Source organism: Saccostrea echinata, unplaced genomic scaffold (genome assembly GCF_033153115.1).
Source record: "Saccostrea echinata isolate AGI-Se365-2 ecotype Australia unplaced genomic scaffold, CSIRO_AGI_Sech_v1 ptg000009l, whole genome shotgun sequence".
Lineage (NCBI taxonomy): Eukaryota > Metazoa > Mollusca > Bivalvia > Ostreida > Ostreidae > Saccostrea > Saccostrea echinata.
The window spans coordinates 30,830,259-30,857,706 of record NW_026889758.1 but is presented as its reverse complement, the minus strand read 5'-3'; the positions used below and the strand labels follow the sequence as shown (position 1 = coordinate 30,857,706).

The window sequence follows — 27,448 nt, the reverse complement described above, 5'->3', positions numbered from 1 at the left end:
TATAATATATGCGAAAAAAACAACAGAAGATCAAAATTTGCTCAAACCATGAAGTCACATGCCAAAGAGAAGGCAAATTAAAAAAGGAGGTCTCGGCATAAAATTGCCCATCCATTTTTTTTTAATTGTGTAAATTACATTTTAATATATTTTTTCATTAATCAATCACTGTTTTTAAAACAATTAACCAAAATATAGTTTAAAAGTTTTTTTTTCTTTGCTGTCACATTTGAAACAAGAATGTACATACATGCTTAGAGAGTGCTTTTTGAGATGTGATTCAATTATCCGGACGATTCATTTATCCAGACGATTTCGTTGGGGTCAGAGCCGTCCGGATAAACGAGGTGCCACTGTACTTAAATATGTTAAAGTTTTGTCTTCATTTCTTTCTTAGTGTACAGGTCTATGTATTTCATTTCTTTGTTTCAGTTAACTTCTAATAACAATATCCAAAACATATTAGAATACTGCAGGTGCTAACATGGTCCATAAAAACTTGTTAGTCTTGTGAAAGTTACAAGTATCCAGGTAAAGGGCTAAATGGAATTTTCAGTCAATAAGCCATTTAGATTTGTACCTCCTGCACTTTCATTTTCAACCAATGTTCGATATCTCTCATAATTTGCTCTCCTCTCTTCTTCCTCTTCTCTCTGACTCAATCTAAAGAAAAAATTATATAAAAAAAACAAAACATAGTTCATGTATGTACATCACTGTGACTGAAATCAATACTTTTTCTTATTATGTAAAAAAAAAAAAAAAATGCATTATAAAACTGAAATGCATTTGTAAAAATAGACAATAGTCTTACATGGGTGGTGCCACAAGATTAAATTTTGGCATAATGTCTAGATGTGCTCTGACATCAAATCTATCAATCATGTTTTCTTTGTCCCCTTGCCAAGGCATCCTGTAAACAAAATTATTATATATGTACAACTTTGCTATCTAACTTGAAAATTTATGCATGTGGATTAAGTATTAAACTATAAACAGTCAAACCTCATTATCTCAAACTTGATGGGGCTGAGAAAAAATCTGAGATATTATGATGATTCAAGATACTGAGGTTGAAATACCAAAAGGAGAAGTAGCTGGGATTTATGACTCACTTAAATATATCCATGGTATTATGGAAATCTATGTTCAAGATACTAACATTAACTTACATGAAATCTTCACACTTATGTATCACTATTAAAAAATGGAATAAAAAATTTATACACAAATCATTAATGTAATCAACAGGGTTCTCATTAACGCAAGAATCTGCCTCCTAGACGCAGCAAAATTACTTGGGACGCAAGGTTCTTAAAAATGATGCGGACGCGGACTCATGATCGTACACGTCCTCGTTAGCGAGAAAATTCGGGTGATTTCAAAAACGGGGAATTTAGATGTTAGGATTTGTCAAAGTAATATTTAATCGAAACCTTCCTGTAAGTATCATAGAGTTTATCCAAGAAACAACTTTTCTTGTACTTATTTCTCTTTTTTTTTTAAACAGGGATTGATCATAAGATATTTCATGTTTATTAGTCCATAGTCATAATAGTGTTGCATACCAAACTCCGACAGCTGTATACACATTGCAGCTTTTTACGAAAAAAAAAAATTTTAAATCTTGAGTGTTCTCTAAATGTAGAAACCATAATTACTGCTTGTATGTATACACAATGCGGCTTGATTATCTCGTGAATTTCGCCCAGTGCAGACAACCGACGGGATTAGTTACGCCTCATTGCAGATGACACCTGTGATTGTATACAGTCAACTTTTGGGTACTTGTTAATTATGCAACAGTTAATTTTAGCTTTATAAATACCAAGTTAATTTTTATGGCAATTGATTACGCATGTATTTTAGAATATGGCTTGAATGCATTACCAGTTTATATACTTGAATATTTTAATATTGCATAAACAAACTGATTAAATGATAAAGATTTTTACTGATGTTTGGATAGAAGGATACTGCAATAATTTAGTTGGGACGCAACATAATTTTTCTGGGATGCATCAAATTAAGCTGGGATGCAACCTTCTCAGAAATCTTGAGTCCTGGGACTCAAGTAAGCAAAATCCTAGTGAGAACCCTGATCAAATTGAGACAAATACAAAGCCAATTTTAAATGTGCATAGAAATATTGGTTTGCTAAATACAAACATGCTTTGTGGGCTCTCTGCTGCAATAGCCACTGCAGGATCTAAATTCACCTTCACGGGACGACCATACACCCTCAAAAACTGGGTGGGATCAAGTTTCTTTAAATAAAAGAGAAGACAAGTAGAATTATGACAACACCATTTTCTGAGATTTGTTTACATTTCAAAACAATAACACACTGATTGAATAAATTGTTCGTGTAAAAAAAATGACTGCTCACTATTTTCTCATAGAATTCTCTTCGTCGATCTGCCCTTTTCTTGTAATCCACCATAAGACCTCTGATTTTCTTCTCCTGCTTCCTGGCTTCATGCCACATTTTTAAGCTATATATTCCCTAACGTTAGGTTTGTACGTAATTCTGAAAATGGAAGGGAAAAAAATGATTTAAGGAACGAATGGAATAAGTTCAGAAAAGTACACTTTACAACACGTATTTAAGATGATCCCAAATTTAAGTAGATATTATATAAACATGTCACATATCTGATATTGTATTTTGATTTGTATTTGCCACGCTGTTTAGATATGGTACCACTTATATTTTTTCCCCAATATACATCTGTACAGTACATTTAAAAAGAACGTTGATTACGCTAATGAGACACGCTTACCCTTCAGATTTTCATATGCTTGGTTATGAGATTTACATACATGTTTTCCTAACCATCTCTGTCTAATATTCCTCTGCACCTTTCAGATTTAGACCGGAAAATTGAGAATCACGTGACATCAACTATTGTGAGGCCTAAAACAAGTTTTGGGTAGTTTTGTATGTCCTAGTTCATGAGCACGTATGAGGGTTAATTCCATTATGTTTGTAAAATTCTACAATCTACGTATAAAAGATAATATATTTTCCATATATTTCTACACTAATATATATAAATAAAAAATTACAGGTTAAAACAAATATGAATTCATTTGGCGTCATAAGAATCGGGTGTGTTATACACTTGTTTGTAAATATTGTCGTCTGCCAAATCTTGAAGGAAGATTCGAATGGCATAAAAGGCAAGACACACCCTTTTTGGTTTTATTTTATCAGTGTATTTTTATCTATGTTGGTGAATATTCATGTTATTGTTCTCCTCTTGAATTTTTCTTCTACGAAATGAAAAACTATTGTTGAATGTATAACGTAATGCGCTCATTTCGAGGAACTTTCGTTCAGAGCACGCAAGAAAAGGGGTGCATTCCGAGGCCTAAAATCTAAAGAAAAATAAAATATAAAAATATTTTTTCACTCAAACTGAACACAGAAATTGTTGATTACAATCTATAAAATTAAGGTCTAGTCCTCACGTAGATAGCTACCTTGTTGAGGGGACGACCATTTGAGTCGGGGGGGGGGGGGGCAAAATTTTTCGAGTCAGATTATTAATTTTCATGCCAGTCAAGGATATGCTATTCATTTTCAAGTAATATATAAAGTACCTTTTAACGAGTGTATCTTCAGAAATCAGACGAGTCTGAAGTCTTCAGTGAAGATGCACGAGTTAAAAGGTACTCAGGTATTGAGTTACCCATGATCTATCAATTTCACGCGATTCAACTATATTCTCGTGCACTGAGTTAGCCATGATCTATCAAAATTTCAGCATACCATTTTATATGACCAATGAAAAAAGAGTATGTGATTCGAAAAGTATAGTGCGCTGTATATTCTTGAGTTTCTACCTTGTCCATTCAAGTCTGAACGCCATGGATGACTTTTGTGATTTTATGCTATTGCAATTCTTAGAAACGGTGGCAATCGAAATTATGATGGAAAATTTCTTAGGTCAGTTAGGAACCAAATACAGGTTGAAGATTATTTGGGAAGTATGACGTTTGATCTACCGGAATTAAAAATTGAACCTATTATGAATTTCGATACAAGAGATATTTTAGACATGATATGGGAGACTGAGATGAGTGCGTCAATTTCACCAGTCCCGAGGTCGAGACAAAGACGACAAATGAACGGTTTGTACAAGTGTCCGATCCTGAAATTCAGCATTTGATAGACTCTTAAAAAAATCCTAACACTCGTAAATATACCAAATGGGCAATTTGAACGGTCAAGGAGTGGCGTGCAGCACGGAAAAATGTCCACTTTTGACGGAGGTGAACAGCAATTCTCTAAATTACTGGATACAGCAATTTGTGTTGTAATTAGAAAACAAGGAATATCCACCTCGTTCCCTGTACTACATTGTTTTTTTTTTTACGCTTCAAGTTCACGAAAGGAAAACATTCATTTAAAAATGTGTTGTGTGAATTCCATTTTTGATTAAAAAATTGACGTGCAAAATTTAATTTTTTTTAGGAAGGTATATAACTTCACTATGTTTAAATGAGTTTGTAGTTTGCTTATAAAGTCGACTATTTTGTTTATCATGTTTATATTCTTTTTCTTTATCAAGGTCAAGGGTCATTGGAATTGTTGCATCATTACCCTGGCGTGTTCTATTAATCTATCTTGATGGAGTATGGTTGTTAGAGCACCTGATTTTGAATTTAATATATTTCCTTCTTAAAAGTTTTAGCTTAACAATCAGACATCGCACACAGATTTGGGGCCGATTTTGTTACGTTACAAATTTAAATAACCAAAACAGTGCCGTTTAAAAAATGCAAAAGGTTGATGTACAGGTTTTGGTATACACTTTCCATCTTACATATTGTGAACATGTGCTTCAAAATACAGATGCAAAATGTACAAGTTTTATTAGTTTTAAAATATTTATATTTTCATTCACCTTGTGAGTGTCTTTATTGTCCCCCGCTTTTGCGAAAGCGAGGGGACATTAAAAATCATTCGCCTGTCAGTCCGTCTGTCAGTGTTTTTTGTTTGTTTGTTTTTATTTTTGCTAATCAAGTTGCTACTACTGCTAAACTTAAATGTGCAAACGTATATTAAACATGTTTTGTTTATTACAGAAGATGAAAATTCTGCCGTTTCAATTTGAAGGTACCTACGCAAGAGATGGAGCAAGCGAAAACAAAGAGATTCTACAAGAAACATCAGAGGAGACTGAATTCAACCTCCACGAAATGTTTGATGTCTATGACTATGCTGGAGACGAGGTTCCAGATGTTACGGATTGCGACTTGTTTTGTCCGGAATCTCTCTCCGACGAAGTTGAACACAATGTCCCGTTCTCTTTAGTAAGTTCACAGGAGTCGGACAACATCTCAGAAGGCATTTTTTATCCACCAGTTGAAAACAACCCACCTATGATCTTTAACGATATGGGTGAGGATCTAAACCGGCGCATATCAATGGAAGATTTGAGCCAATCAGAAAACGAGACGGAGGACAATATAATGGAAGAACAAGTTGGGATTCAAAGTGTAAATGTTCTCAGAAGGACCCCTTCAGAAAATGCGGAAGTTTTTATAGGGAGCGTCATACAGAATAGGGATCGACGTGTTCCAGATTTGAATGGATCGTTTTACGATTCCGACGAGGAGAGAATTCTGAGTTCGTGCTCTACCTCTGACCAAGTTGTTCCAAACTTTTACATGGAAGAATAGTATTTATTTTTTTTAATTCGCGGGACCTGTCATTGTTGTTCAGAATAGAGATCAACATGTTTCAGATTTTAAATGAGAGAACTCCTAGTTCGTGCTCTATCACTGATCCCAAATTTTACATGGAGGAATAGTTATGTTTTAATTGGCGGGACCTGTCATTGTTGTTCTTCACTGTTATTGCTTCTTATGATGTTACTATATCTTTATTTATTGTTGATTATACATAATTTATTTTCTATTTATAAGAAATGCACTTGAATGCAAGCATTGTTGACAATGTTGATCATCCTTGTTGGTATGAAATGTGCATGAATGCAAGAATTACTGACAATGTTCATCATCCTTGTTGGTATGAAATGTGCATGAATGCAAGAATTACTGACAATGTTCATCATCCTTGTTGATACTGTTAGATATTGTTTTTGTTGATTACTTGTGTAACTTTATTAATGCATTCAAACATGTGTGATACCTAGTCTTAATCATGCAATAAAGTTCAATGACCCCTTTCACCTAAGAATTTTACTTTTTTCTATGGGTTTTCTTTCTTACAGACTTCTTACCAGTATAGAGAGCAAAGACTGACCAAAAACCGGATTCCCATCTACTTTTGAAATACCCCCACGCAACTAGTTGCGGGGGTATTAATAATGTTTTTGACCCGTCCGTCAGTCAGTCAGTCCATCAGTCCTGTTTTTTTTTGTCGGCGCAACTCCTCTTAAACCGCAGCACAGAATTTCGACAAACTTCGCAGATATTTAGGACATATAGTGTGTAGTTGTGCATATTGCCAGGAAATTTCGATTCCATTATTTTTCTTGGAATTTTGGCACTTTTCAACTTAGATTTTTGGCCATATCTTGAATATAGAGATGAACAGTTTGTCAGCGTAACTCCTCATAAACCGCTGCACAGAATTTCGTCAAACTTTGCAGGCATTTAGGACACAGTGTGTAGTTGTGCTGCTTGTGCATATTGCCAGGAAATTTCGATTCCGTTATATTTGGCTTAGAGTTCTGGATATTATTAAAGAAACTTTCTAGCTATACGTAATAAGGAAATCCACTGGAATCAGCTTTTCTAATGAAATTTTATGTGAAATATTTTATGACCTTAAAAGACCCCTTTTGTTTTTGAGATTAAAATATTAATGATTCAACACACACACACCCTCACCCACCCCCACACACACAATCTTGGATAGAAGCACACAAAAAGTTCTCCCTCCCCCCTCCCCACACACATACCTCAAATTAGTGCTTTGCCTTAAATAATTTCATAAGTACAGTATATAAACAAAATTATTTGACTACATCATAATTTTGTTCCATCAATTATTTAAATGTATAAATTGTCAAACGTTGGACATGGACTTGCACTCATTAACACATCGAAATCACTGAGCAATTTAAATAACTGTTTGTCAGCATAATTCCTGCACTGTAAAAATGTGTTTAGATGTTAGACACATTTCTAAACACAATCTTGTCACACTTTTTTTGATGCATTTAAATTCTAAACATGTTTAATTTCAATACGCGTAATGAAAAGTGTTTTGAACCTAGTAAATGCTTACATGTTTAGATTTTAAACACAATTCTGAACAGTTTAGATTTGCGATTAGAAATTTTTAAACAAGGATCTGCAAGAAAACTGAAAATACAACAAGCGTGTCCATTATAAGTTTTATTTACTTATAAACATCATATTAAAATGCTAAAAAAGACCTAACACACAATAAAGTGTTCTCACGGAATCATCGTTCGGCGGAACTCCTTTCTCCTGTGAATGTTTTTCATTTTTTGTACAGTCTTTTAGAAGTTTTGACATACCATCCTTTTTGCATCTAAAGAGTTAGTAACACCCAGCTGTTGAATTGTCTGTATTTTAAGGCAGTAGCACAGTACGAAGTTAATACTGTAAAGACTCCAGGTACAAATGTATGGTGTGCTTCTTGCAGTGTGATGGAATACAGTTCACTATTTTAAATCCGTCGGGATGTAAACAATACAGCAGAATATCTGAATAATCTTGAAAGTATTTTCTATGGTAGTATGTATAATTCATCTGTCACATCCATTAACAGAAATGAATTTTGAAGTTCTTTCTCTCGGCTATCCAATAACGTTAACCTGTAAGGAAGGACGTATGCATTTATGTAACAGTATGGGCCCTCACTGCATGAAGATGCTACAGTTTTACATTCATTTAACTAGTCTATTGAGCATATAATTAAAATGTTTTAATCGATATTTATGCATCTTTAGATTCAATATTTACTCTAGTGAATACATGATATGGCATCCAAAGACATTCTGGATATAAAAAGCAATTAATGTTGTTTACCTTGCTCTTCATGTAAATTTTATTTAAACAAAAGCATACATACCCCTCTATAGAAGTAACAAGAAGCCTTTCATGTGTATTTCACTATTTCTGCGATCACTGTCACTCAAGTTTCACCAGTTTCCTTGAAAATATCGTTTACTATTTTGTTGTGACTTTCTTTGTTTCGAAACCGCGCTTATTAACGTTCAAATATATATCATTTCCGGGAAGATAACTCTGCACTTGACCGAATTTAAAACAAAAAACATGTTCAATATCTAAATGCGTATAGATTTTAAATACATTTAGACGTAAGTGTTTTGTAGTTAAACACAAAATCAAACACGTTTAGATCTAAACACGTAATGGAAGTGTTTATATTTCCTAAGCACAATTTTTACAGTGCGAATGTACTGAATTTCCTGAAACTTTGTAGGTATTTCAGACATAATGTGTAGATTTGTATATTACCAAGAAACTTTGATTCCATTTTTAGCTCACCTGAGCTGAAAGCTCAAGCGAGCTTTTCTGATCACCCGTTGTCCGTCGTCCGTCCGTCTATATGTAAACTTTTCACATTTTCAACTTACTGCAATCTGATTAAAATCAGATCCTCGATGCTCCTTTTTTAACGATATGTCGTAAGCGACATATCGTTAAAAAAGGAGCATCGAGGATCTGATTTTAATCAGATTGCAACTTATTGTCAAGAACCACTGGGCCAATTTTAACAATAGTTGGTACAAAGCATCCTTGAGTGAAGAGGAGATTAAATTGTTAAAATGAAGGACCAAGCACCCCTACAAGGGGAGATAATCAAAAAAGACCAAAAGGTTGGGGTCATTAAAAATCTTCTTTTCAAGAACCAATAGGCCAGAAAAGCTGAAATATATGTGGAAGCATCCTGGGGTAGTGTAGATTTTATTTTGTTGAAATCATGACCCCGGGGGTAGGACAGGGCCACAATAGGAAATCCAAGTTTTACATTGAAATATATAGAAAAAATCTTTAACAATATTCTTCTTAAGAACCACTGTTCCAGAAAAGCTGAAACTTATGTGGAGGCATTCTGGGGAAGTGTAGATTATAAATTGTTCAAATTATGACCCCGAGGGTAGGACGGGACCACAAAAGGGAATCCAAGTTTTATATTGGAATCTTTAAAAATCTTCTTCTCAAGAACCACTGGGCCAGAAAAGCTGAAACATGTGGAAGCATCCTGGGGTAGTGTAGATTCTAAATTGTTCAAATCATGACCCCCCGGGGGTAGGGCAGAACCACAATAGGGAATCCAAGTTTTACATTGAAATATAGAGGAAAAATCTTTAAAAATCTTCTTCTCAAGAACCACTGGACCAGAAAGGCTTAAACCTACGTGGAGGCATCCTGGGGGAATGTAAATTCTAAAATGTTGAAATTATGACCCGGGGATAGGACGGGGCCCCAATTATAGGGAATCCAAGTTTTATAATGAAATCTGTAGGAAAAATCTTTAAAAATCTTCTTCTCAAGAACCACTGGGCCAGAAAAGCTGAAACCTATGTGAAGGCATCCTGGGTAAGTGTAGATTCTAAATTGTACAAATCATGACCCCTGGGGGTCCAAGTTTTACATTGTAATATATAGGAAAAATCTTTTTAGCTCACCTGAGCTGAAAGCTCAAGTGAGCTTTTCTGATCACCCGTTGTCCGTCTTTTTCTTCTTTTTAAGAACCACTGTTCCAGAAAAGCTGAAACTTATGTGGAGGCATCCTGGGGAAATCCAAGTTTTATGTCCAAGTAGATTTTAAATTGTTCAAATCATGACCCCCGGGGGTAGGGTAGGGCCACAATAGGGAATCCAAGTTTTCCATTGAAATATATAGGAGAAGTCTTTTCAGCTTTTCTGGCCCAGTGGTTCTTGAGAAGAAGATTTTTAAAGATTTTTTTCTACATATTTCAATGTAAAACTTGGATTCCCTATTGTGGCCCCTCCTTACCCCTGGGGGCCATGATTTGAACAATTTAGAATCTACACTACCCCAGAATGCTTCTACATAAGTTTCAGCTTTTCTGGCCCAGTGGTTCTTGAGAAGAAGATTTTTAAAGATTTTTTCTACATATTTCAATGTAAAACTTGGATTCCCTATTGTGGTCCCGCCCTACCTCCGGGGGTCATGATTTGTACAATTCAGAATCTACACTACTCTAGGATGCTTCCACATAAGTTTCATCTTTTCTGGCCCAGTGGTTCTTGAGGAGAAGATTTTAATGACCCCACCCTATTTTTGTCTTTTCTTGATTATCTCCCTTCTAAGGAAGCTTGGCACTTCATTTTAACAATTTAAACTCCCTTCAGCCAAGGAAGCTTTGTACCAATTTTGGTTAAAATTGGCGTAATGGTTCTTGAGAAGTTGAAAATGTGAAAAGTTTACAGACAGCCGCACGGACGACGGACAACGGGTAATCAGATCATGATTTGTACAATTTAGAGAATCCAAGTTTTACATTGAAATCTGTAGGAAAAATCTTCTTCTCCAGAACCACTGGGCCAGAAAAACTGAAACTAATGTGGAAGCATCCTGGGGTAGTGTCAATTCTAAATTGTTCAAATCATGACCCCTGGTGGTAGGACGGGGCCACAGTGGGGAATCCAAGTTTTACATTGAAATATATTTAGAAAAATAATTAAAAACCTTCTTCTCAAAAACCACTGGACCAGAAATACTGGAATTTATGTGGAAGCATCCTGGGGTAATGCAGATCCTAAATTGTTCAAATCATGATACCCAGGGGTAGGGCGGGGCCACAATAGGGAATCCAAGTTTTACATTGAAATATGTAGTAAATATCTTAAAAATCTTCTTCTCAAGAACCACTCAGCCAGAAATGCTGAAACTTATGTGTAGCTTCTAAATTGTTCTAATCATGATCCCCGGGGTTAGGGAAGGGCCACAATAGGGAATCCAAGTTTTACATTGAAATATGTAGAAAAAATCTTTAAAAATCTTCTTCTCAAGAACCACTGGGCCAGAGAGACTGAAATTTATGTGGAAGCATCCTGAGGTAGTGTATATTCTAAATTGTTGAAATCATGACCCTCGGGGTAGGGTGGGGCCACGATAGGGAATCCAAGTTTTACATTGAAAGCTGTAATAAAAATCTTTAAAAATCTTCTTCTCAAGACCCACTGGGCCAGAAAAGCTGAAACATAAGTGAAAGCATCCTGGGGTAGTGTAGATTCTAAATTGTTCGAATCATGACCCCTGGGAGTAGGGCAGGGCCACAAAAGGGAATCCATTTTCACATTGAAATATGTAGGAAAAATCTTTAAAAATCTTCTCAAGAACCACTGGGCCAGAAAAGCTGAAACTTATGTGGAAGCATCCTGGGGTAGTGTAGATTCTTATTGTTCAAATGACCCCTGGGGGTAGGGTGGGACCACAATAAGTACTACAAGGGGGAAATCAGATGAAAAACAGCAAGGCCAAAGTTACTCAGGTGAGCGTTATGGCCCATGGGCCTCTTGTTTTCAAGAACCACTGGACCAGAAAAGCTGGAACTTTTGTGGAAGCATCATGGGGTAGTGTAGATTCTAAATTGTTCAAATCATGACCCCTGGGGGTAGGGTGGAGCCACAATAGGGAATTCATGTTTTACTTTGGAATCTGTAGGAAAAATCTTCTTCTCAAGAACCACTGGGCCAGAAAAGCTGAAGCTTATGTGGAAGCATCCTGGGGTAGTGTTCAAATCATGACCCCCGGGGGTAGGGTGGGGCCATAATAGGGAATTCATGTTTTACTTCGAAATCTATGGAAAAATCTTCTCAAGAACCACTGGACCATAAAAACTGAAACTTATGTGGAAGCATCATGGGGTAGTGTAGATTCTAAATTGTTCAAATCATGACCCTCGGGGGTAGGGAGGGTCCACAATAGGGAATTCATGTTTTATTGAAAGCAAATACAGTAACGGATTTGTAAATGTTTGTATACAAGTATGGATAATTTTTAGAAAGTTGTAGATTGATTATGAGATTGGTGGTTTATGCATCATCAGTTGATGCATGTCTGATGCTAGTGAGCTAAGGTAATGTTCTGTAATGGGGTATAATTTGGGAACTTGTTAAAACTTGTGGCTTACTATCTAATATTTTGATGTTGACCTTGATCAAAGGTCGAGATTATTGATCAATTTAACATTTTTTTTTAAATTTTCCATTATCAAAGGTCAAGATTATTGATCAATTTCAACACTTTAAATTAAGTGAGGTTATATCTCGATTCTTTAAATAATAACCTAATGACTTGACAATATTCATTGCAATTTTTTTAGTTTTTTCACGTTACATGCATATGCTATAATATGATAACTTCGTCAATACAAAACTGGAGAATGATAAAAGAATACACCTTACATTATCAGACTTGGATCGATATCATTGATATTAAGGACCCTCTATACACTAGAGGAAAATAATTTTTGGACATTGAGAAAATTATAGTGTGTGAAGGTGTAAATATTGAGCTTATCTATCACATTTTCAACATAGAGTGCCTTGCATTTACCCCCAAGAAAAATGTTTAAAGACAATGAAGTACTGGTGAACATAAATTACTGTTGTTTACTTAAGTGTGCAAAATACCTGCAAATGAAGTGTTCTACCTATTCATCTTGGCCTATTAAAGTGTTATGAATGCTTGATTTGATCACAAATTAAGTAATAAACTGTACATTTCAATTTATTTTATTCTTGATCAAAGGGCAGATCACTCTATCTGCATAAAAATACCACAAAATCAGAACTCACTAGTGTGCAGTGTATATAGGGCTCTTAAAACATTTTCGAGGCATTACTTTTTGTTAAACCTGTGGTTCAGTAAATTTCTTATTGTCCTGCACTCCGTCCAGTAAGTTACCTGTAGGCGTCCAATGAAATTCAGCTTATTGGACAGCTACAGGTAACATTGAAATGAAAACAAAGGGCAATATGTAGATGTAGATAAATAAACAGCACTGGAAAGGATTTGATAAATCATACAATTTAATATGAACAATGTACGAAATTAGCAGCGTAAATTATAAATATTTTACAAAAAAATCCTATGGAAATTGGCATGAGTAATCCACGGTGAACTGAATGTCTCACATGAGATATTGTAGAGGAATCCGTGACACCGCGATCTTAAATTTCATAACTTCCCTTCATTACTTTTCATTTCAAAACGATTGATACACGGAACATTCACAGAATCTTGGGGACACAAAAGAAGAATCAGGTGCATGCGTTTTCCTACACACAACCTTTGGCTTTATGTTTGCTTAGTTGAACGTCCATTTTTCCGCCTTTAACTATTTCACTCGCCAAATCTCAACTGATTCTGTGATGTAAACCTGTATTTTCGTTAGGTGATTTGTGAGAATTGTGACCAGTTTCCCATCCAGTCCTTCGTTGTATGAGCGAGTGTCTGTCGTTGCTTTATAGAGTTATAAAATAATTACAGAGTGCATGGTCTGAGTAAAATCCTTCAAAACCTGCGCACAATGGAGAAACTGCTTGTTGCAAAATAAAAGAAAATATATCTAAAAATAATCTTCCAATTCCATCAAAAGAAAGCAAAAATCAAGCTTAAAGAATGGTTAGAGTAAAATCCTTCAAATCCTGTTGTTTTACACAACCGAGAAACTGTTTCGATCTTGCCATCTCTGAAATATATAATTCTTCTATTTCGCATCCTCACAATGTCAAGGTTTTGTGATTTCGGAACTCCACACAGTGTAGTCCGAAATTTCTGACGTTTTCCTGGCTATTTTACTATTTTTATATTTTACGTGCCAGGAAAACGTCAGAATCAGCGCCATTACGAAAACTGGAAATTCGCCGCCTCCAACTGGAGGCGGCATTCTCGGGTTGATTTTCAATACTTGCAAACCGAATTAAATGCTGAATTCACAACTTATTAATAGTACAATGCCTTTAGTACTCACCACCATCGTTTTTATGGGTTTGTTTATGAAATATACAGTCTGGTGAAAACATTTCATCAGACGGTCGAGTTTTCTTTTCATTTCGTGCATTTTAAAATCTCGCAAATACTGTATATATCGAAATATGGAGTGATATTTTCTTTTCATCGATATTGGCGAGTACTAGAAGCATTGTGCTACTAATAAATTGCAAGTTCGGCATTTAATTCAGTTCGCAAGTATCGAAAATCAGCTCTGGTTGGAGACGGTGAAATTTCCAGTTTTCGTAACTGCGCCGGTTCTGACGTTTTTCTGGCACGTAAAATATCAAAATCGTGAAAAAAGCCTGGAAAACGTCAGATATTTCGGACTACACACAGTGGAGTTCCGAAATCAAAAAACCTTGACATTGTGAGGATGCTATTTCGGAGATGGCAAGAAACAGTGTCTCCATCAATTTTACAGTAGAAAACTAAGGTGAAGTTTGATGTGTTTTCAATTAATAGCATCGTCAAATATACCTGAATCTGAAGAAGTTGAACGTACGCCGTCATCCGTGGTGTTGCGTTGTAAAATAAATGAATGGTCAAGAATTTAATGGAACTATAACTTTTACGCATGCGTATTATATATACATGTATTAAAACGTCTATGCTATTCATGAAAATTGTTTATTGAAGATGAATATCATTTTGTTCTATACTGTTCAAAGTATGACCAATATAGATGAAAATATACTGATATATATTTAATGTAAACACATATACTAGTGATAATCCCATCAGAAAAAAATGTTAATCCTACAAATATTACAACTGCTAGAAGGATATGTTTTTCTTGAAAAAGTGCTTTGACACCAGAACAGAAAGTCAGCAATGAATACTTAAAAGTATGTAAATATACTACAAATTATTTTGTTTACCTCACATTTGTCACTTTGTATATGCATGTATTAATCGTGTTAATTTGTTTTATGTCATTATTGTTCATGACTGTATGCCGACATGGTAATTGTCGATAAAGTGAATTGAATTAAAACGTCGCAATGCGGATAAATAAGACGAAACAAAGTTAATGTTCATATTTATCGATATAAAACAGGAGAAAATCTAAAACTAGTTTTCGGCTTACAACTTACTTAAATTTATTTCGTGGGAACGAATTTTATTTCGTAGGAGCGAATTAACATATTAAACAGGTCTAGGCCACTAGATTAACATGATTTTAAATTCCTGAATTCTTAAACAACACCCCATGAATGTTTTTAGAATCTATTATTTTTCGGTAACTCCATAGGTAGGCTTAGTACTCATAATAATCATGCAAAAAAATTTCACTGTAGTACATGTACATAAAAAAGTTTTTTTTCCTAATATTATTGCATTTTCGAAATATGGTCGTTAGACTCACCCTTGAGCCTGACCCTGAATCCAGGAGCTTTCAGTTTTTGTAAAGGGTGCATTATAATCATGCTGACAGTTTGGCAGCTGGGTGTCCAGATGCAGTGAGTATAACTAAAAGAACATTTTCTAAAAAAAAAACTTATTAGTAAAAAGTTGTCCCCACTCTGGGACCTGAACCCTTGAGACATGAATTTCATAATTTTATAAGAGGGCTCATTGCTCAGTATAATCCTGAGAACTTTTGACTCCTTCATATCCAAGAGTAGAGAAGATTTTCTATATAATGTAGTTTTTAAGTAGATGAACTAAGGGCTCATGAATTCACACTTTTGGTTAAGGATCTTTTCATACAACAGTTTGACTACTAAGTGTCGAAATATTAAGAATAAATCAAGCTATTGCATTAATTTTGGTGGTTTTTTCTACATTCTTAGGGCCCCAAAGAGACAGAAACAATAAAATTTATGAATATTGCTCCCCTTTATTTATTGATGCTTTATACCAAAATTGGCTGAAAGTGAAAATTGATTCAGCAGTTCTAGAGGAGAAGCTGAAAATGTTCAAAAAGTCTACATATACATCACTTACATGTTATATAATGAAACAATTTGACTTTAAGAATATCTGGTCAATACAGCTATTCATAATTGCAGCCCTTGTATTAATGTATTTCTTTAGCATTCTGATTAAAATCAGATCTTTGTTACGCTCCAAAATTCCGATGGTCGCTTTGTACAGCGACCATCAGAATTTCGGAGCGTAGCAATTAAGGTATCCGACCCATAACAGCCTCAGATTCAATGAATCTGAATGTATAACAGATATATTGGCTGAATACTCAGTATATGTTGACATAATCTTCATGTTTTAGTATCAATATGTAAGAGCGGAATGTGTCCTAATTTTTGACCTTGTCCTGTCCTTGAAGAGTTATCCCCCTTTGTTTTTAATCAATAAAAATCAATTCTAAAAAAATCTATCTGGTGAAACTTAAGTTTTCAATCGCTTTTCTATTCTTTATAATTAAATACATCTTTCCACCACAGCATTTTTAGGTCACCTGAGTCACTCAGGTGACCTATTGCTATCTATCCGATTTCGTTCGTCGTCGTGCATTAACTTTTGAACATTTTCAACTTCTTCTCCAAAACTGCTGAGCCAATTTCAACCAATTTTGGCATATAGCGTCTATGGGTGAAGGGGAACAAAATTTGTGAATTTCATGGTCCCTGTCCCCCTGGGGCCTGAGGGGTGGGGCTAAAACCACCAAAATTAATGCAATCTTTAAAATCTTCTTCTTTACTCCTGGACATCAAGCAGTCAAACTGTTGGCATGATTGTAATAAGCATTGAGCCCTCTACCAACATTGTGAAATTGATGGCCCCAGGGTCAGGGGTTCTGGTGCCAGGGTGGGGCTATATAGATCCTATAGTGAAAGTGCATTATTTCTTTGAAAATCTTCTTCTCTACTCCTGGGTACTATTGAAACAAATTGAATACATAGTTATGATAAGCAAGGGTGACTCTACCAAAATTGTGAAATTGATGGCCCCAGGGTCAGGGGTTCTGGTGCTAGGGTGGGGCTATATAGATCCTATAGTGAAAGTGCATTATTTCTTTGAAATCTTCTTTTCTACTCCTGGGTATTATTTAAACAAATTAAATACATAGTTATGATAAGCAAGAGTGACTCTACCAAAATTGTGAGATTCATAGGCCCAGGGTCAGGGGTTCTGGTGCTAGGGCGGGGCTATATAGATCATATAGTAAAAGTGCATTATTTCTTTGAAAATCTTCTTCTCTACTCCTGGGTATTATTTAAACAAATTAAATACATAGTTATGATAAGCAAGGATGCTTCTTCCAAAATTGTGAATTTCATGGTCCCTGTATAAGGGGTTCTGATGTTAGGGCGGAGCTCTATTTATTGAAATGCAGTGAAAATGCATTAATGCTTTAAAAATCTTCTTCTCTGCTCCTGGGTATTTTTTAAACAAACTAAGTACATTGTTATGATAAGTAAGGATGCCTCTTCCAAAATTGTGAATTTCATGGCCCTAGGGACAGGCATTCTGGTGAAAAGGTTGGGGGGGGGGGGCTCTATTGATTATATAGTGAAAAGCAAAATTTCTTTGAAAATATTCTTTTCTGCTTCTGGTTAAAAAGCAAAGAAGCTAAGTATATAAATATGATGAGCAAAAGTGCTTCTTCCAGAGTAGTGAATTGCATGACCCCTGAGTCAGATGTGCTGGTGTAAGGGTGGGGCTCTTGATAATATAGTGAAAATGCAATAATTCTATTAAATAATCCTGTCTGCTCCGTAGTGTAAAGCAGATAAACAAAGTGATTACTTATGATGAGCAAAATTCTGATCCCAGAGTGAGAGGCTCTGGTGTTTCTTGGTGGGGAGGGGGGGGGGGGGGGTGCTCTATTGATAATATAGTGAATCTGTAGTAAAACTGCATTATTTCTTTAAAAAATCTTCATTGCACATGGGCATATCAGAGGCAAAGAGAGTAAAAGTTTTAATAAGGAAGGGTATTTTTACCAGATTTTTGAACATCTGGACCATTTGGTCAAGTGTTCTGGTCCTGACCAGGGCTCTATTAATTTGTATTCTACTGAGAGGAGTTATTCCCCTTTGCCATTTACTTTTGATAATTAATAACTGTAAATAATGTACTTGAAAAGGTTAATAGAATAGGAGAATTATGCAAGAATTTTATTGTATAATACAAAAAGTACTTTCCTAGTTTTAATGATCAGGTAGACTTGTAAGTAATAGATAAATAAAAATGAGACAAAAATAATGTGTCTTATAAAATGTTCATCAAAGACCAAGAGAGGCCAATGTAAGAGATTTCAACAAGGAATTAAAATAGTACAGAAGCACTGATAGTTTGTTAAAGGTGCTTGGACACAGATTTGAAGTTAATATTTTTCAAATTTTTTGTATAATTTCATCACTTATATGTTGCTATAGCATTTCATACTAAAATATAATAAAAATCTTATTTCATCTCGTAGTTACTGAAACTTCAAATTTCTGAACGCGTTTGATTGACACATCCTTGCACTTTCACAAATTTTAATTTTATTCTTAATACTTAAGAAAAGTGGCAATTTTGTTGTGTATTAATGAAAAATATTAAAACTATAATCCAGAAAATTCAGAGTAGAAATGTTCGAAAGCAAAACCCACTCACAGTATTGTCAGTCCGTGCTCAGTGGTGTGTGCAGACTTTAACATTTGAACACACCCGGTGAATCGTAAACATTAACAATAACAGAGCTCGTGCCCTGTTTACAAAAACAGTTTACGTTTCACAGGTGTATTCAATTTGTTAAACTCTGTACACAACACTGAGCACGGGCTGACAATATTAGTGAGGGGTTTGCTTTCACACATTTCTACTCTGAATTTTCTGGATTATAGATGTAATGTTTTTCATTAATACACAACAAAATCGCTTCTTTTCTTAAATGTTAAGGATAAAGACAAAATTTGTGAAAGTGCAAGGATGTGTAAATCAAACGCATCCAGGAATTCGTAGTTCCAATAATTTCCAGATAAAATAAGTTTTTAATTATATTTTCGTGTGAAATGCTATTGCAATATATAAGTCGTGATATTATACAGGAAATTTGAGAAAATATTAACTTCAAATCTGTGTCTATGCACCTTTAATATATTGTATGGTGAGAGTGATAAATGGGGAACAGATTAGAACCTAATTTATGAACTGTTAATGAATACTAGACTAATTATTTTGTTGATCCTGATCACCCTATTTTTCTTGCTTTTGGGCGACAAAGCTTCACCTTTCAGTTCATTTTATACTCTATGGATCCTCTAAATTGTTGTATTATACTCAGGTGACCGTTAAGGCCCTTGGGCCTGTTGTTTGATATTCTTAGTATTTAAATTTTTATTTTCAAAAATTTCCTTGTCCCCATAGACATCAATGCAATCTTCATTAATTAATTACTGCTTAGGTAATTACATTTTTGAAAATTTCTCTTGGTAAATCCTTCACTACTCTAAAATGCTTTGAATTAATATCAAGAGTATTTAATACAGGATGGATATTTAAGGTTAGAAAAATAGGTCCTAATATGGGTCGGATACCTTAAAGATCTGATTTTAATCAGATTGCTTCTTCAGTAGCTTGTTAGTAGCTGAACAAGTGCTCTGACCTTGTACAAGACAACGAATGGTTGTAAAATGAAATACATGCATCCATGCAAAGCTTCAATAATTTAAAAAGCATCCAATCTACAGAATATTTTTAAAATAATTGTTTTAGCTGTTTAATGGATGTAATTCACATACATTTATATAATACATGTACTTTTTAGCTGATGTGATAAATTTTCTTCTAAACTTTATTCAGTGACATGTTAGGCACAAAATGATTTTTTACGAGTTGCATATCCAGTAGTTTTATACAAATTTAATTTAATTATGCCCAATACATTAATCATTGAATATTGTTAAATTACTAATTGAGCTGGGTCAATCGCTCACTAACTTCCCACATCTTTTTCCATATTGCCTTTTCTGAAGAGATCTCAGGCCACTTTTCTTCCTGACCCTTTTTGCCATAACATTTTCCAGTATCAGTGCCTAGATCAACCACTGCAAGATTTACAATGCCTTGACTTCCTTCTTCTGCTGAAGGTAGTAGAAGATATTTAATTGGATTCACTATGAAATTTAGGGCTGGGGAAACAGAATGTCTTGACAGTTCTGTGTTTACCATGCCTGGGTGTAATGTGTGTACACTAATGCCTGTCCCCTTGAGCCTTTCTGCTAGTTCACGTGCAAAGTACACATTAGCAAGTTTACTGTCTGCATATGGTTTTCTCTGTTGACCTTGAAAGTCTTCAAAATTTACTCTTCCATATTTATGTAAGGCAGAAGACACAAATATTATTCTGCTTGGTGATGATTTTTTCAACAAATCAAGAAGAAGGTTTGTGAGCAAAAAATTTCCAAAGTGGTTGACACTCATATGGATTTCTAAATTGTCTTCAGTTTGTGCATAGGGGTGATTCATCACTGCTGCATTGTTGATCAGTACATGTAACTTTTGTTCGTGTTCAATTATATCCTGACAAAAAGCTTTAACTGATTTGAAAGATTCAAGATCAAGGTGTTTAAAGATAAGTTCTCCATATTCTGTAATTTTTCTTATATCTGATATAGCAGCATTTGCCTTCTCCTTATTCCTGCACGCCATAATGACACGGGCATGTCTCTTGGCGAGCTCCAGTGCCGTTGCTTTCCCAATGCCACAATTTGCTCCAGTAATGATGACGGTCTTGTTCCGCATTTCCTCACTGCAAGTAAGAACTCCACGTTTATAAAACCGTGTCATTTTCCTCAAGATCATGATTGAAAGAGCAAAAACACACCCTGCAGTGGCGTATTTCCAAACTGACATCGTTTACATCTCTATAAGCAGCAAGAATGTGAGTTATGTAAATCTCGTTACGCAAACCTCTGTTTTCTTGTTCTCTCTACTCTAGTACTTTCACTTTGTAAATTGAATTATAATTCTTCTTTTACTCAAAATGGCAACCTCATTATGGTCATCGTTTTAAAAAAATCACAATTTTTTTTCATTACGAAAATCATATGACAAACATAGAAATTAAAAAAAAAAAGAAGACAAATATCAGGTTGCTATACGAACTACATATGTACTACCGACTGAAATTCTACTTTCGGTTTGCAACTAGACTTTCGGTTTGGTCAATATGTCCAAAGTTCGCTCACTATTTTTCTCATTGGGTGTCATACAAAAAAGATTGGTTATTGGTCTGTATATTTGTTTTGATTATATTTTATGTTTACTTACATTGTTAAGCTTGAGACTTATCCTGTGAATGTGCTTACCATGCTTACTGTACGTATTACTGTATAGTTTTATATTCTTGATCTTTTCAGGTCCTGCACAATCTCTTATAGCTTGATTAAGCCATTAAAAAAGTGATTTGGCTATTTTATTACACTTCCTTCTCAAGCAGGAATTAATTAGGAAGCAAGTAGTTTTTTTCGGGGGGGGGGGGGGACACAACCAAGCATTTTTAGTTTTGGGGGGATTACCAAAAATTCAAATTTCCTTCACAAGCAAAAAAAAAAAAGGTCATTAGATGTTATCATTGAGGGCATAAGCAAATAGTAGCTATGTTTTCTACAGTATAACTGTATTCTATATATCCACCCCCCCCCTCCCCTCCCCCGGTTCCTATGGCAATGTTAAGGACACAGGATACTCAAAAAATATAATAAGAATTACTTAAGAAAAAAAACAACATTTTATGAAAAGGCCAAGAATATTGTATGAAACAAATTTATATCCACCTATAAATAACCATATAACCAACTATCTAGCCATGCTCTAAAGTATATGGTGACTTTATCATCAGAACTTGCTATAAACTTGTTTTTGTTGATGATTTTGAAAAATTCATTTTTCCATAAAATGCACTGAACCAATTCACTGTAATCATCCTATCAAATACTTGACAGTTATCTCAAATACAGAAAAAAATCTGCAGTTTTACTGTACATGTATTAAAAATTTTGAGCCATATTGTTTACCAAAACATGCCCTGTACAGGGTGTAGGAGTACTTGATTATGGAAAAGTGTAGACTTTATGCCCAGTGTAGATAAATCATGAGCACCCAATATAACATAAATTATTTACAGAATTTAAGATACCTGTAATGTTAATTCAGTGGTGTATTTATGTTAAATCATGAACTGCATTATTCAGGCCAGTCACAGGCATTTGGAAGCAAAGCAAGGAACATGTCAACAATGGATTACACATTTGAAACCCTGAAAGTAACAAGACCAAAGGATTTTGTTGTACAAGTGGAAATGAACAGACCCAAAAAATTGAATGCAATGAATCGAGCATTTTGGAGGTAAGCTTAGCTGTGATATTGTTCTGACATTTCATCAGCTGTATTTCTATCACTGTTACAATGTCATCTCAGTATGACAATTACAAAAAAAAACAATGATTTTAAGTAGCCCATGCACTTTTCCTATCAAAGCCAACAGGTGCTTAGTCAAAATTTTCTGTTAAATTAAATGGGGGTTGTTAAATAAAATTTCATATATTTACATTTTCAAATGTCTTGCCTTTGATAAAACTACAAATAATGTAATACAATGATGTAGCTTGATATCCTCATAAAGCAGTTCGTTCAGCACATGACAGAACTTGATCCATGCTTTCTTGCTGTATGTTGCTTAGTAATACACCTCCTGCAGAAATTTCTCATTACTGAGTATTTTTTTTTTATTGGATCAGGTGAAAATGTAAATGTAAGAGAAAACTCTCTGGTTGGGGGGTTTTATGATGATGATCAATCAGTATGCTCGCATAATTTTATAATATGCATTGTTATGCAAATTATCACTGAGCAAACTGATAGATCACATCATAAAGCCGACAAAATAGATAATTATTCTTTAAATATATGCACTAAAATGTTCTTACATCTCTGTTTAGGGAGTGCAGGGAGTGCTTTCAAAGACTGTCCACAGATGAAGATTGTAGAGTTGTTTTGGTTTCAGGATCTGGCAAAGCTTTTACAGCAGGTAGGCCCAACAGAGTGCAAAAGGTTGAATATATGGAGTAGTACCAGTTTAAATATATCTCTTTTTTCACATTACTTTTCAGGGACAAAGGTACATTGTATTAAGAAAGCTGAAAGCATATTAAGTGTTGGTTTTGGATGCTGCTGATATGTTTTTATAATGACAGGATTAGATTTGACAGACATGGCCGAAGATTTTATGAGCTCAGACCTAGAAGTTGGTAGGAAAGCCTTCAAATTAAGGAATTTAATCAGAGACTATCAGGAGACATTTACAGTTATTGAAAAAGTGAGCAGTGTTCTACATTTTCTGTGTGGGAATATTGATTGGGGGAATTCTACAAATTAAAAAAAACATATTTTGAAACAGGAAAATAAAATTCCCACCAACCTACTTTTACCGTATATACTCGCCTATAAGTCGATTTTTTGGGAGTTAAACTTTGGTCCAAAACTCTTTATCCGACTTATACGCGAGTTATAAAAAGATCGGTATTTTAGCAGGTCCATCCCTCTAATTTAAACTTATAAAATACAACCAACTTATAGGCGGACCGACTTATAGGCGAGTATATACGGTAAGTTAAAACTCTGAATAATCGAAGGAATCAATTTCAATTTGGGCCTACTGTGATATACAAAATTAATCTGACATGAATCATTCATGTTTCAGATGAACATAGTGTTGAAAGTTAATGGTTGCTTAATTTATTCCTTATCATCAGGGTAATATACATCTAGTTCACATTTCTTAATTCTTCAGTGTTTAAGTTTAATTATATAAAGAAGTATAACAAAAATATTATGAATGCAGTGCCCTAAACCTGTGATAGCAGCAATACACAATGCTTGTGTTGGAGGTGGAGTTGACATGACATCAGCCTGTGATATAAGATACTGTACCAGTGATGCATGGTTTCAAATAAAGGCAAGTAAAAGAGTTACATTACTAGAGATGTAGAGAAACATTTGTGGCAAGATTGTTTTATGAATACGTAAAAGAATGGTTCAAAATATCAAAATATATAAAAGTACAATGGATATGAGGTTGTTTTTTATTTTTTAACTTATCACTGCATGTACCTACCAGTATTTATATTTGGAAATGAACTAAATACCAGGTACATGTACTAGGTTAAGATCAAAAGTGTTTTGTGAATTTTGGATACTTACTGTAAGTATGTCATTTAAATGTATGAGTAAGAGTGGATCATTGTTAGTAATTACAGATATTTTATTAATAATAATCCAATTATATAAACTTGTAAAGCAGAAACAACATGCTTGTGATGCAGAAACAATATAATTTTGATGCAGAAATAATATGCTTGTGATACAGAAAAAGCTTTAATTTGATAAGATTTTTGACAAGAGTTAAAATAAGGCCTAATCAAGAAATTTTAATATGATGTGATAATCTTTATAGGAGGTAGATGTTGGGCTTACAGCAGATGTAGGCACGCTACAGAGATTTCCAAAGATAGTAGGAAATGATAGCTTAGTAAGGGAACTTTGTTATACAGCAAGGAAATTCTACAGTGATGAAGCAAAGCAAATTGGATATGTAAGGTAACGTAACATTCTGGTACTCATGTTTTTTTTGGTACAATATCTGTATCAGTTTATTCAAGTACTTGCATGTCATTTTTTATACCCACTCTTTCTTGAGAAAGTTAAGGTACATGTACTTGCAGATTGATATTATCCCAATCTGTCCATCTTTAACACTATCTTCTATCTCAAACTCCTCTAACATTATTTGCACTAACCAATTCATCTTTTGGAATGTGATTTGTGATATCTTGTACATGTGCAATAAGATTTCTGAATTTTCATTTTTATCAAGGAGGCTAATTTGGGGCCAAAAAAAGGTATTTCTATAAAAAGTATGTTCCCAGAACTCTGATATTTTAGGCAGTAGCCAAATCATCTTTAAATTGGAATATGATTGGTTGTGTCTTGTAGATATATAAAGTTTCAAAATTTTCATTTACATCTGGGAGGCCAATTGGGGACCAAAAATTTAAAATTCCCCTCCCCCTTTTTTATTTTACACAAAAAACTTTCCAAAACTTGTCTTTGCTTCATTAGATTCTTTGATTTCAGACTTGTAATTAATTTACTTGTGGTTTTAATGAAATATATTAACAATTATTAATATTATATTATTCATGTATTTTGTATCACCCTCTTTATCAGTCGGATATTCCCAGACAAGGAGGCCATGATTGAGGGTTCTTTAGAGATGGCCTCTATGATTGCTTCAAAGTCACCAATTGCTGTCCAAGGAACCAAAGTTAGCCTGGTGTTTTCTAGGGACCATGGTGTACAGGAGGGATTGAATCATGTGGTGAGGTCATTTTACTACCACGGAGAAAATTAGAATTTGTTCAATCACAATATATAATTATGAAATAAAAAACTAAAATATGAATCATTGAAAAATTGTAATAACTAAACCATTCCCTGGTAAAGTCAGAGACAGATCTAGCCTCTAGGTCTGTTATGGTGTTCTACTTATGTTCTGTATACTGCATATGTATTTAATGTTGTTCAAATTGCAACACTAATAATTCTCAAAATATAGATCGCTGTAGGGATTATGAAAAATAATGTCAGTACACGTACCGGCATGCATCTAATAAAATGAAATTATTTTTGTAAAGCACAGAAGGCCAATCTATTAAATTTAAGAAGACCGGAAAATTATGTCAGATATCAGAATAGAGGTGTGATAGGCTAGGAATTCATGTATTTTTGATAAGTTGTCTTGTCTAATAAAAATTCTCAGAAGTGGGGACGGGGTTAACCATCCATACATTAGGTGCCTGTGGTACAATAATGTAGATATCAGTATAAATGGTAATATTGTGTGGCTGAGATGAAACATAATCTGTGTGTTTATTTCTATATTTCAAAAAGTAAATTAGGTAACTGGATAAAATTTTCAAATAGAGAAGGTATTATAACATGTGTGTGCATTTCTGAAGATTTTTTGAAATAATTTTTAGGGTCTATGGAATCAAGGAATGCTTCAAAGTGAAGATGTGATGAAATCTGCAATGGCAGCAATAGAGAAGAAACAAGCAACATTCTCAAAGTTATAAAGAAAACCTGTGATTTAATGCTTTGCTGACAATAAAAGAGTGATTATTACAGAAATGTAAATATAATTATATTTCTAACAGGGAACTATATGTACTACATGTATATTCAGGGTTACAAATGTACTCTACGTGTATATTTTACAAGTGTGACTAGACTATGAAAATTTAATACATACATTGTATTTATTCATATCAAAGATCTATAACTCTTGTTTTACAATGTTATCAAATTTGTTCTATGATTGACACTTTAACTTCCATCTTTGCTACATATTATTGCACTTTTCAAAGCATTAAAATGTGATTTATTTAATTTTTTTTTTTAATAATTTCAGGTTTATACATGTATTATTTATGTTTACTTAAGACAAAATAAATTGAGTTTCAAAAATATGTTGGTTTCGTTATTTTTAATTATAACAAACTAGGAGACAAACTAGTAAATGATATTTTCTATCTCAAATTTTGTGAGATTTGTCTATTGCTTGAAAATGTAATTCCACACATCACAAGGCATTGTAGTCTTATATTACATATACTAATGATAAAAATGTTCATTTTTCAGAAATCAAAATAAGTTTAGTGTGAATTATTGGTGTGTAAATCACATAGACTTGCACGTATATAGGCATATTTTTCATGAAGTGCTAGCGCACTTCATGAAATATGCCTACGTGACAAGTCTGTGTGATTTACACACCAATAACTCACACGAAACTTAAAAACATTCCTTTAATAAGCTACTTATAAACTACCATCATTAACAGCTAGCTTTTCTTGTCATTGAAATATTGCATATGATCCGAGGGTACATAATGACCATGACCCAAGGTCATTCCAGGCAAAAAAATAAGTTTTATTTCTGATCAGTACCTGTCTATAACTCTCAAATGGAGGCTAATTGGAAGTTCATACTTGGTACAAAGATTGTTTATGATATGACGGTGTGTCATGACCTTCATCCTATGTCATTCTGGCAAGTTTAAGTTTAAAGTTAAAAAAAAAAAAGAAGAAAATTTTTGTTGGGAGTTGAAACTCCAAATATTTTTTTTTAGCTGAAAATGTCATAAACTTGACCCAGGGTCATTATGGCAAATTCAAGGTCACTGATAGAAAAGTGTAAAATTCATATCGCATCCATAATTTTCTAATGGAGAAACATTAAATGTCCATATTATTTCTCTCAAAGATTTCTTATGATCAGAAGATGTGTCTTTTTTTTTAAACATTTACACAAAATTGTGATGGACACTTAAAATAAATTGCAGCTGGGAGGAACGGGTATTATTTTGTGAGCTCCCTCACAGTACCTCTTAGTTTATTCTGTATTCAGTATAGAGGGAAAAAAAGT

At 34.2% G+C, this 27,448-nt stretch overlaps 4 protein-coding genes across 4 annotated transcripts in view; 2 read left to right on the top strand and 2 right to left on the bottom strand.

Moving 5' to 3' along the window:
• LOC133182211 (CLK4-associating serine/arginine rich protein-like) overlaps positions 1 to 2,861 on the bottom strand; it is a 46,084-nt gene extending 43,223 nt beyond the window's left edge. The window contains exons 1-5 of the mRNA XM_061316965.1: positions 2,784 to 2,861; positions 2,390 to 2,530; positions 2,170 to 2,267; positions 815 to 913; positions 581 to 663 (exon numbers count right to left, since the gene is read on the bottom strand). Coding sequence (XP_061172949.1) covers positions 581 to 663; positions 815 to 913; positions 2,170 to 2,267; positions 2,390 to 2,488 — 379 coding nt within the window. The 5' untranslated portion in view covers positions 2,489 to 2,530; positions 2,784 to 2,861. The remainder of the gene's footprint in view (positions 1 to 580; positions 664 to 814; positions 914 to 2,169; positions 2,268 to 2,389; positions 2,531 to 2,783) is intronic.
• Positions 2,862 to 5,093: 2,232 nt separating this feature from the next.
• LOC133183582 (uncharacterized) lies at positions 5,094 to 6,203 on the top strand. The gene has a single exon (XM_061318522.1). The coding sequence runs from the start codon at positions 5,098 to 5,100 to the stop codon at positions 5,689 to 5,691; it is 594 nt and encodes a 197-aa protein (XP_061174506.1). The 5' UTR covers positions 5,094 to 5,097; the 3' UTR covers positions 5,692 to 6,203.
• A 13,460-nt stretch (positions 6,204 to 19,663) lies between these two features.
• LOC133183581 (retinol dehydrogenase 14-like) lies at positions 19,664 to 20,878 on the bottom strand. Its single transcript, XM_061318521.1, has one exon. The coding sequence runs from the start codon at positions 20,813 to 20,815 to the stop codon at positions 19,871 to 19,873; it is 945 nt and encodes a 314-aa protein (XP_061174505.1). The 5' UTR covers positions 20,816 to 20,878; the 3' UTR covers positions 19,664 to 19,870.
• Positions 20,879 to 21,115: 237 nt separating this feature from the next.
• Positions 21,116 to 26,391, top strand: LOC133182214 (delta(3,5)-Delta(2,4)-dienoyl-CoA isomerase, mitochondrial-like). The gene is made up of 8 exons (XM_061316970.1): positions 21,116 to 21,192; positions 22,156 to 22,309; positions 22,903 to 22,991; positions 23,158 to 23,279; positions 23,805 to 23,918; positions 24,417 to 24,559; positions 25,190 to 25,340; positions 26,002 to 26,391. Exons 1-8 carry the CDS (start codon positions 21,132 to 21,134, stop codon positions 26,095 to 26,097), a joined length of 930 nt encoding a protein of 309 aa, XP_061172954.1. The 5' UTR covers positions 21,116 to 21,131; the 3' UTR covers positions 26,098 to 26,391.
• The last annotated feature ends 1,057 nt before the right edge of the window (positions 26,392 to 27,448 follow it).

Bases quoted from the DNA above. Each gene is read 5' to 3' on its own strand.
- LOC133183581 (XM_061318521.1), bottom strand. From the start codon at position 20,815: ATGTCAGTTTGGAAATACGCCACTGCAGGGTGTGTTTTTGCTCTTTCA.
- LOC133183582 (XM_061318522.1), top strand. From the start codon at position 5,098: ATGAAAATTCTGCCGTTTCAATTTGAAGGTACCTACGCAAGAGATGGA.
- LOC133182214 (XM_061316970.1), top strand. From the start codon at position 21,132: ATGTCCAAAGTTCGCTCACTATTTTTCTCATTGGGTGTCATACAAAAA. The intron at 22,310-22,902 runs GTAAGCTTAGCT...ATCTCTGTTTAG, and splicing joins ATGAATCGAGCATTTTGGAG to GGAGTGCAGGGAGTGCTTTC. The intron at 24,560-25,189 runs GTAACGTAACAT...CCTCTTTATCAG, and splicing joins AAGCAAATTGGATATGTAAG to TCGGATATTCCCAGACAAGG.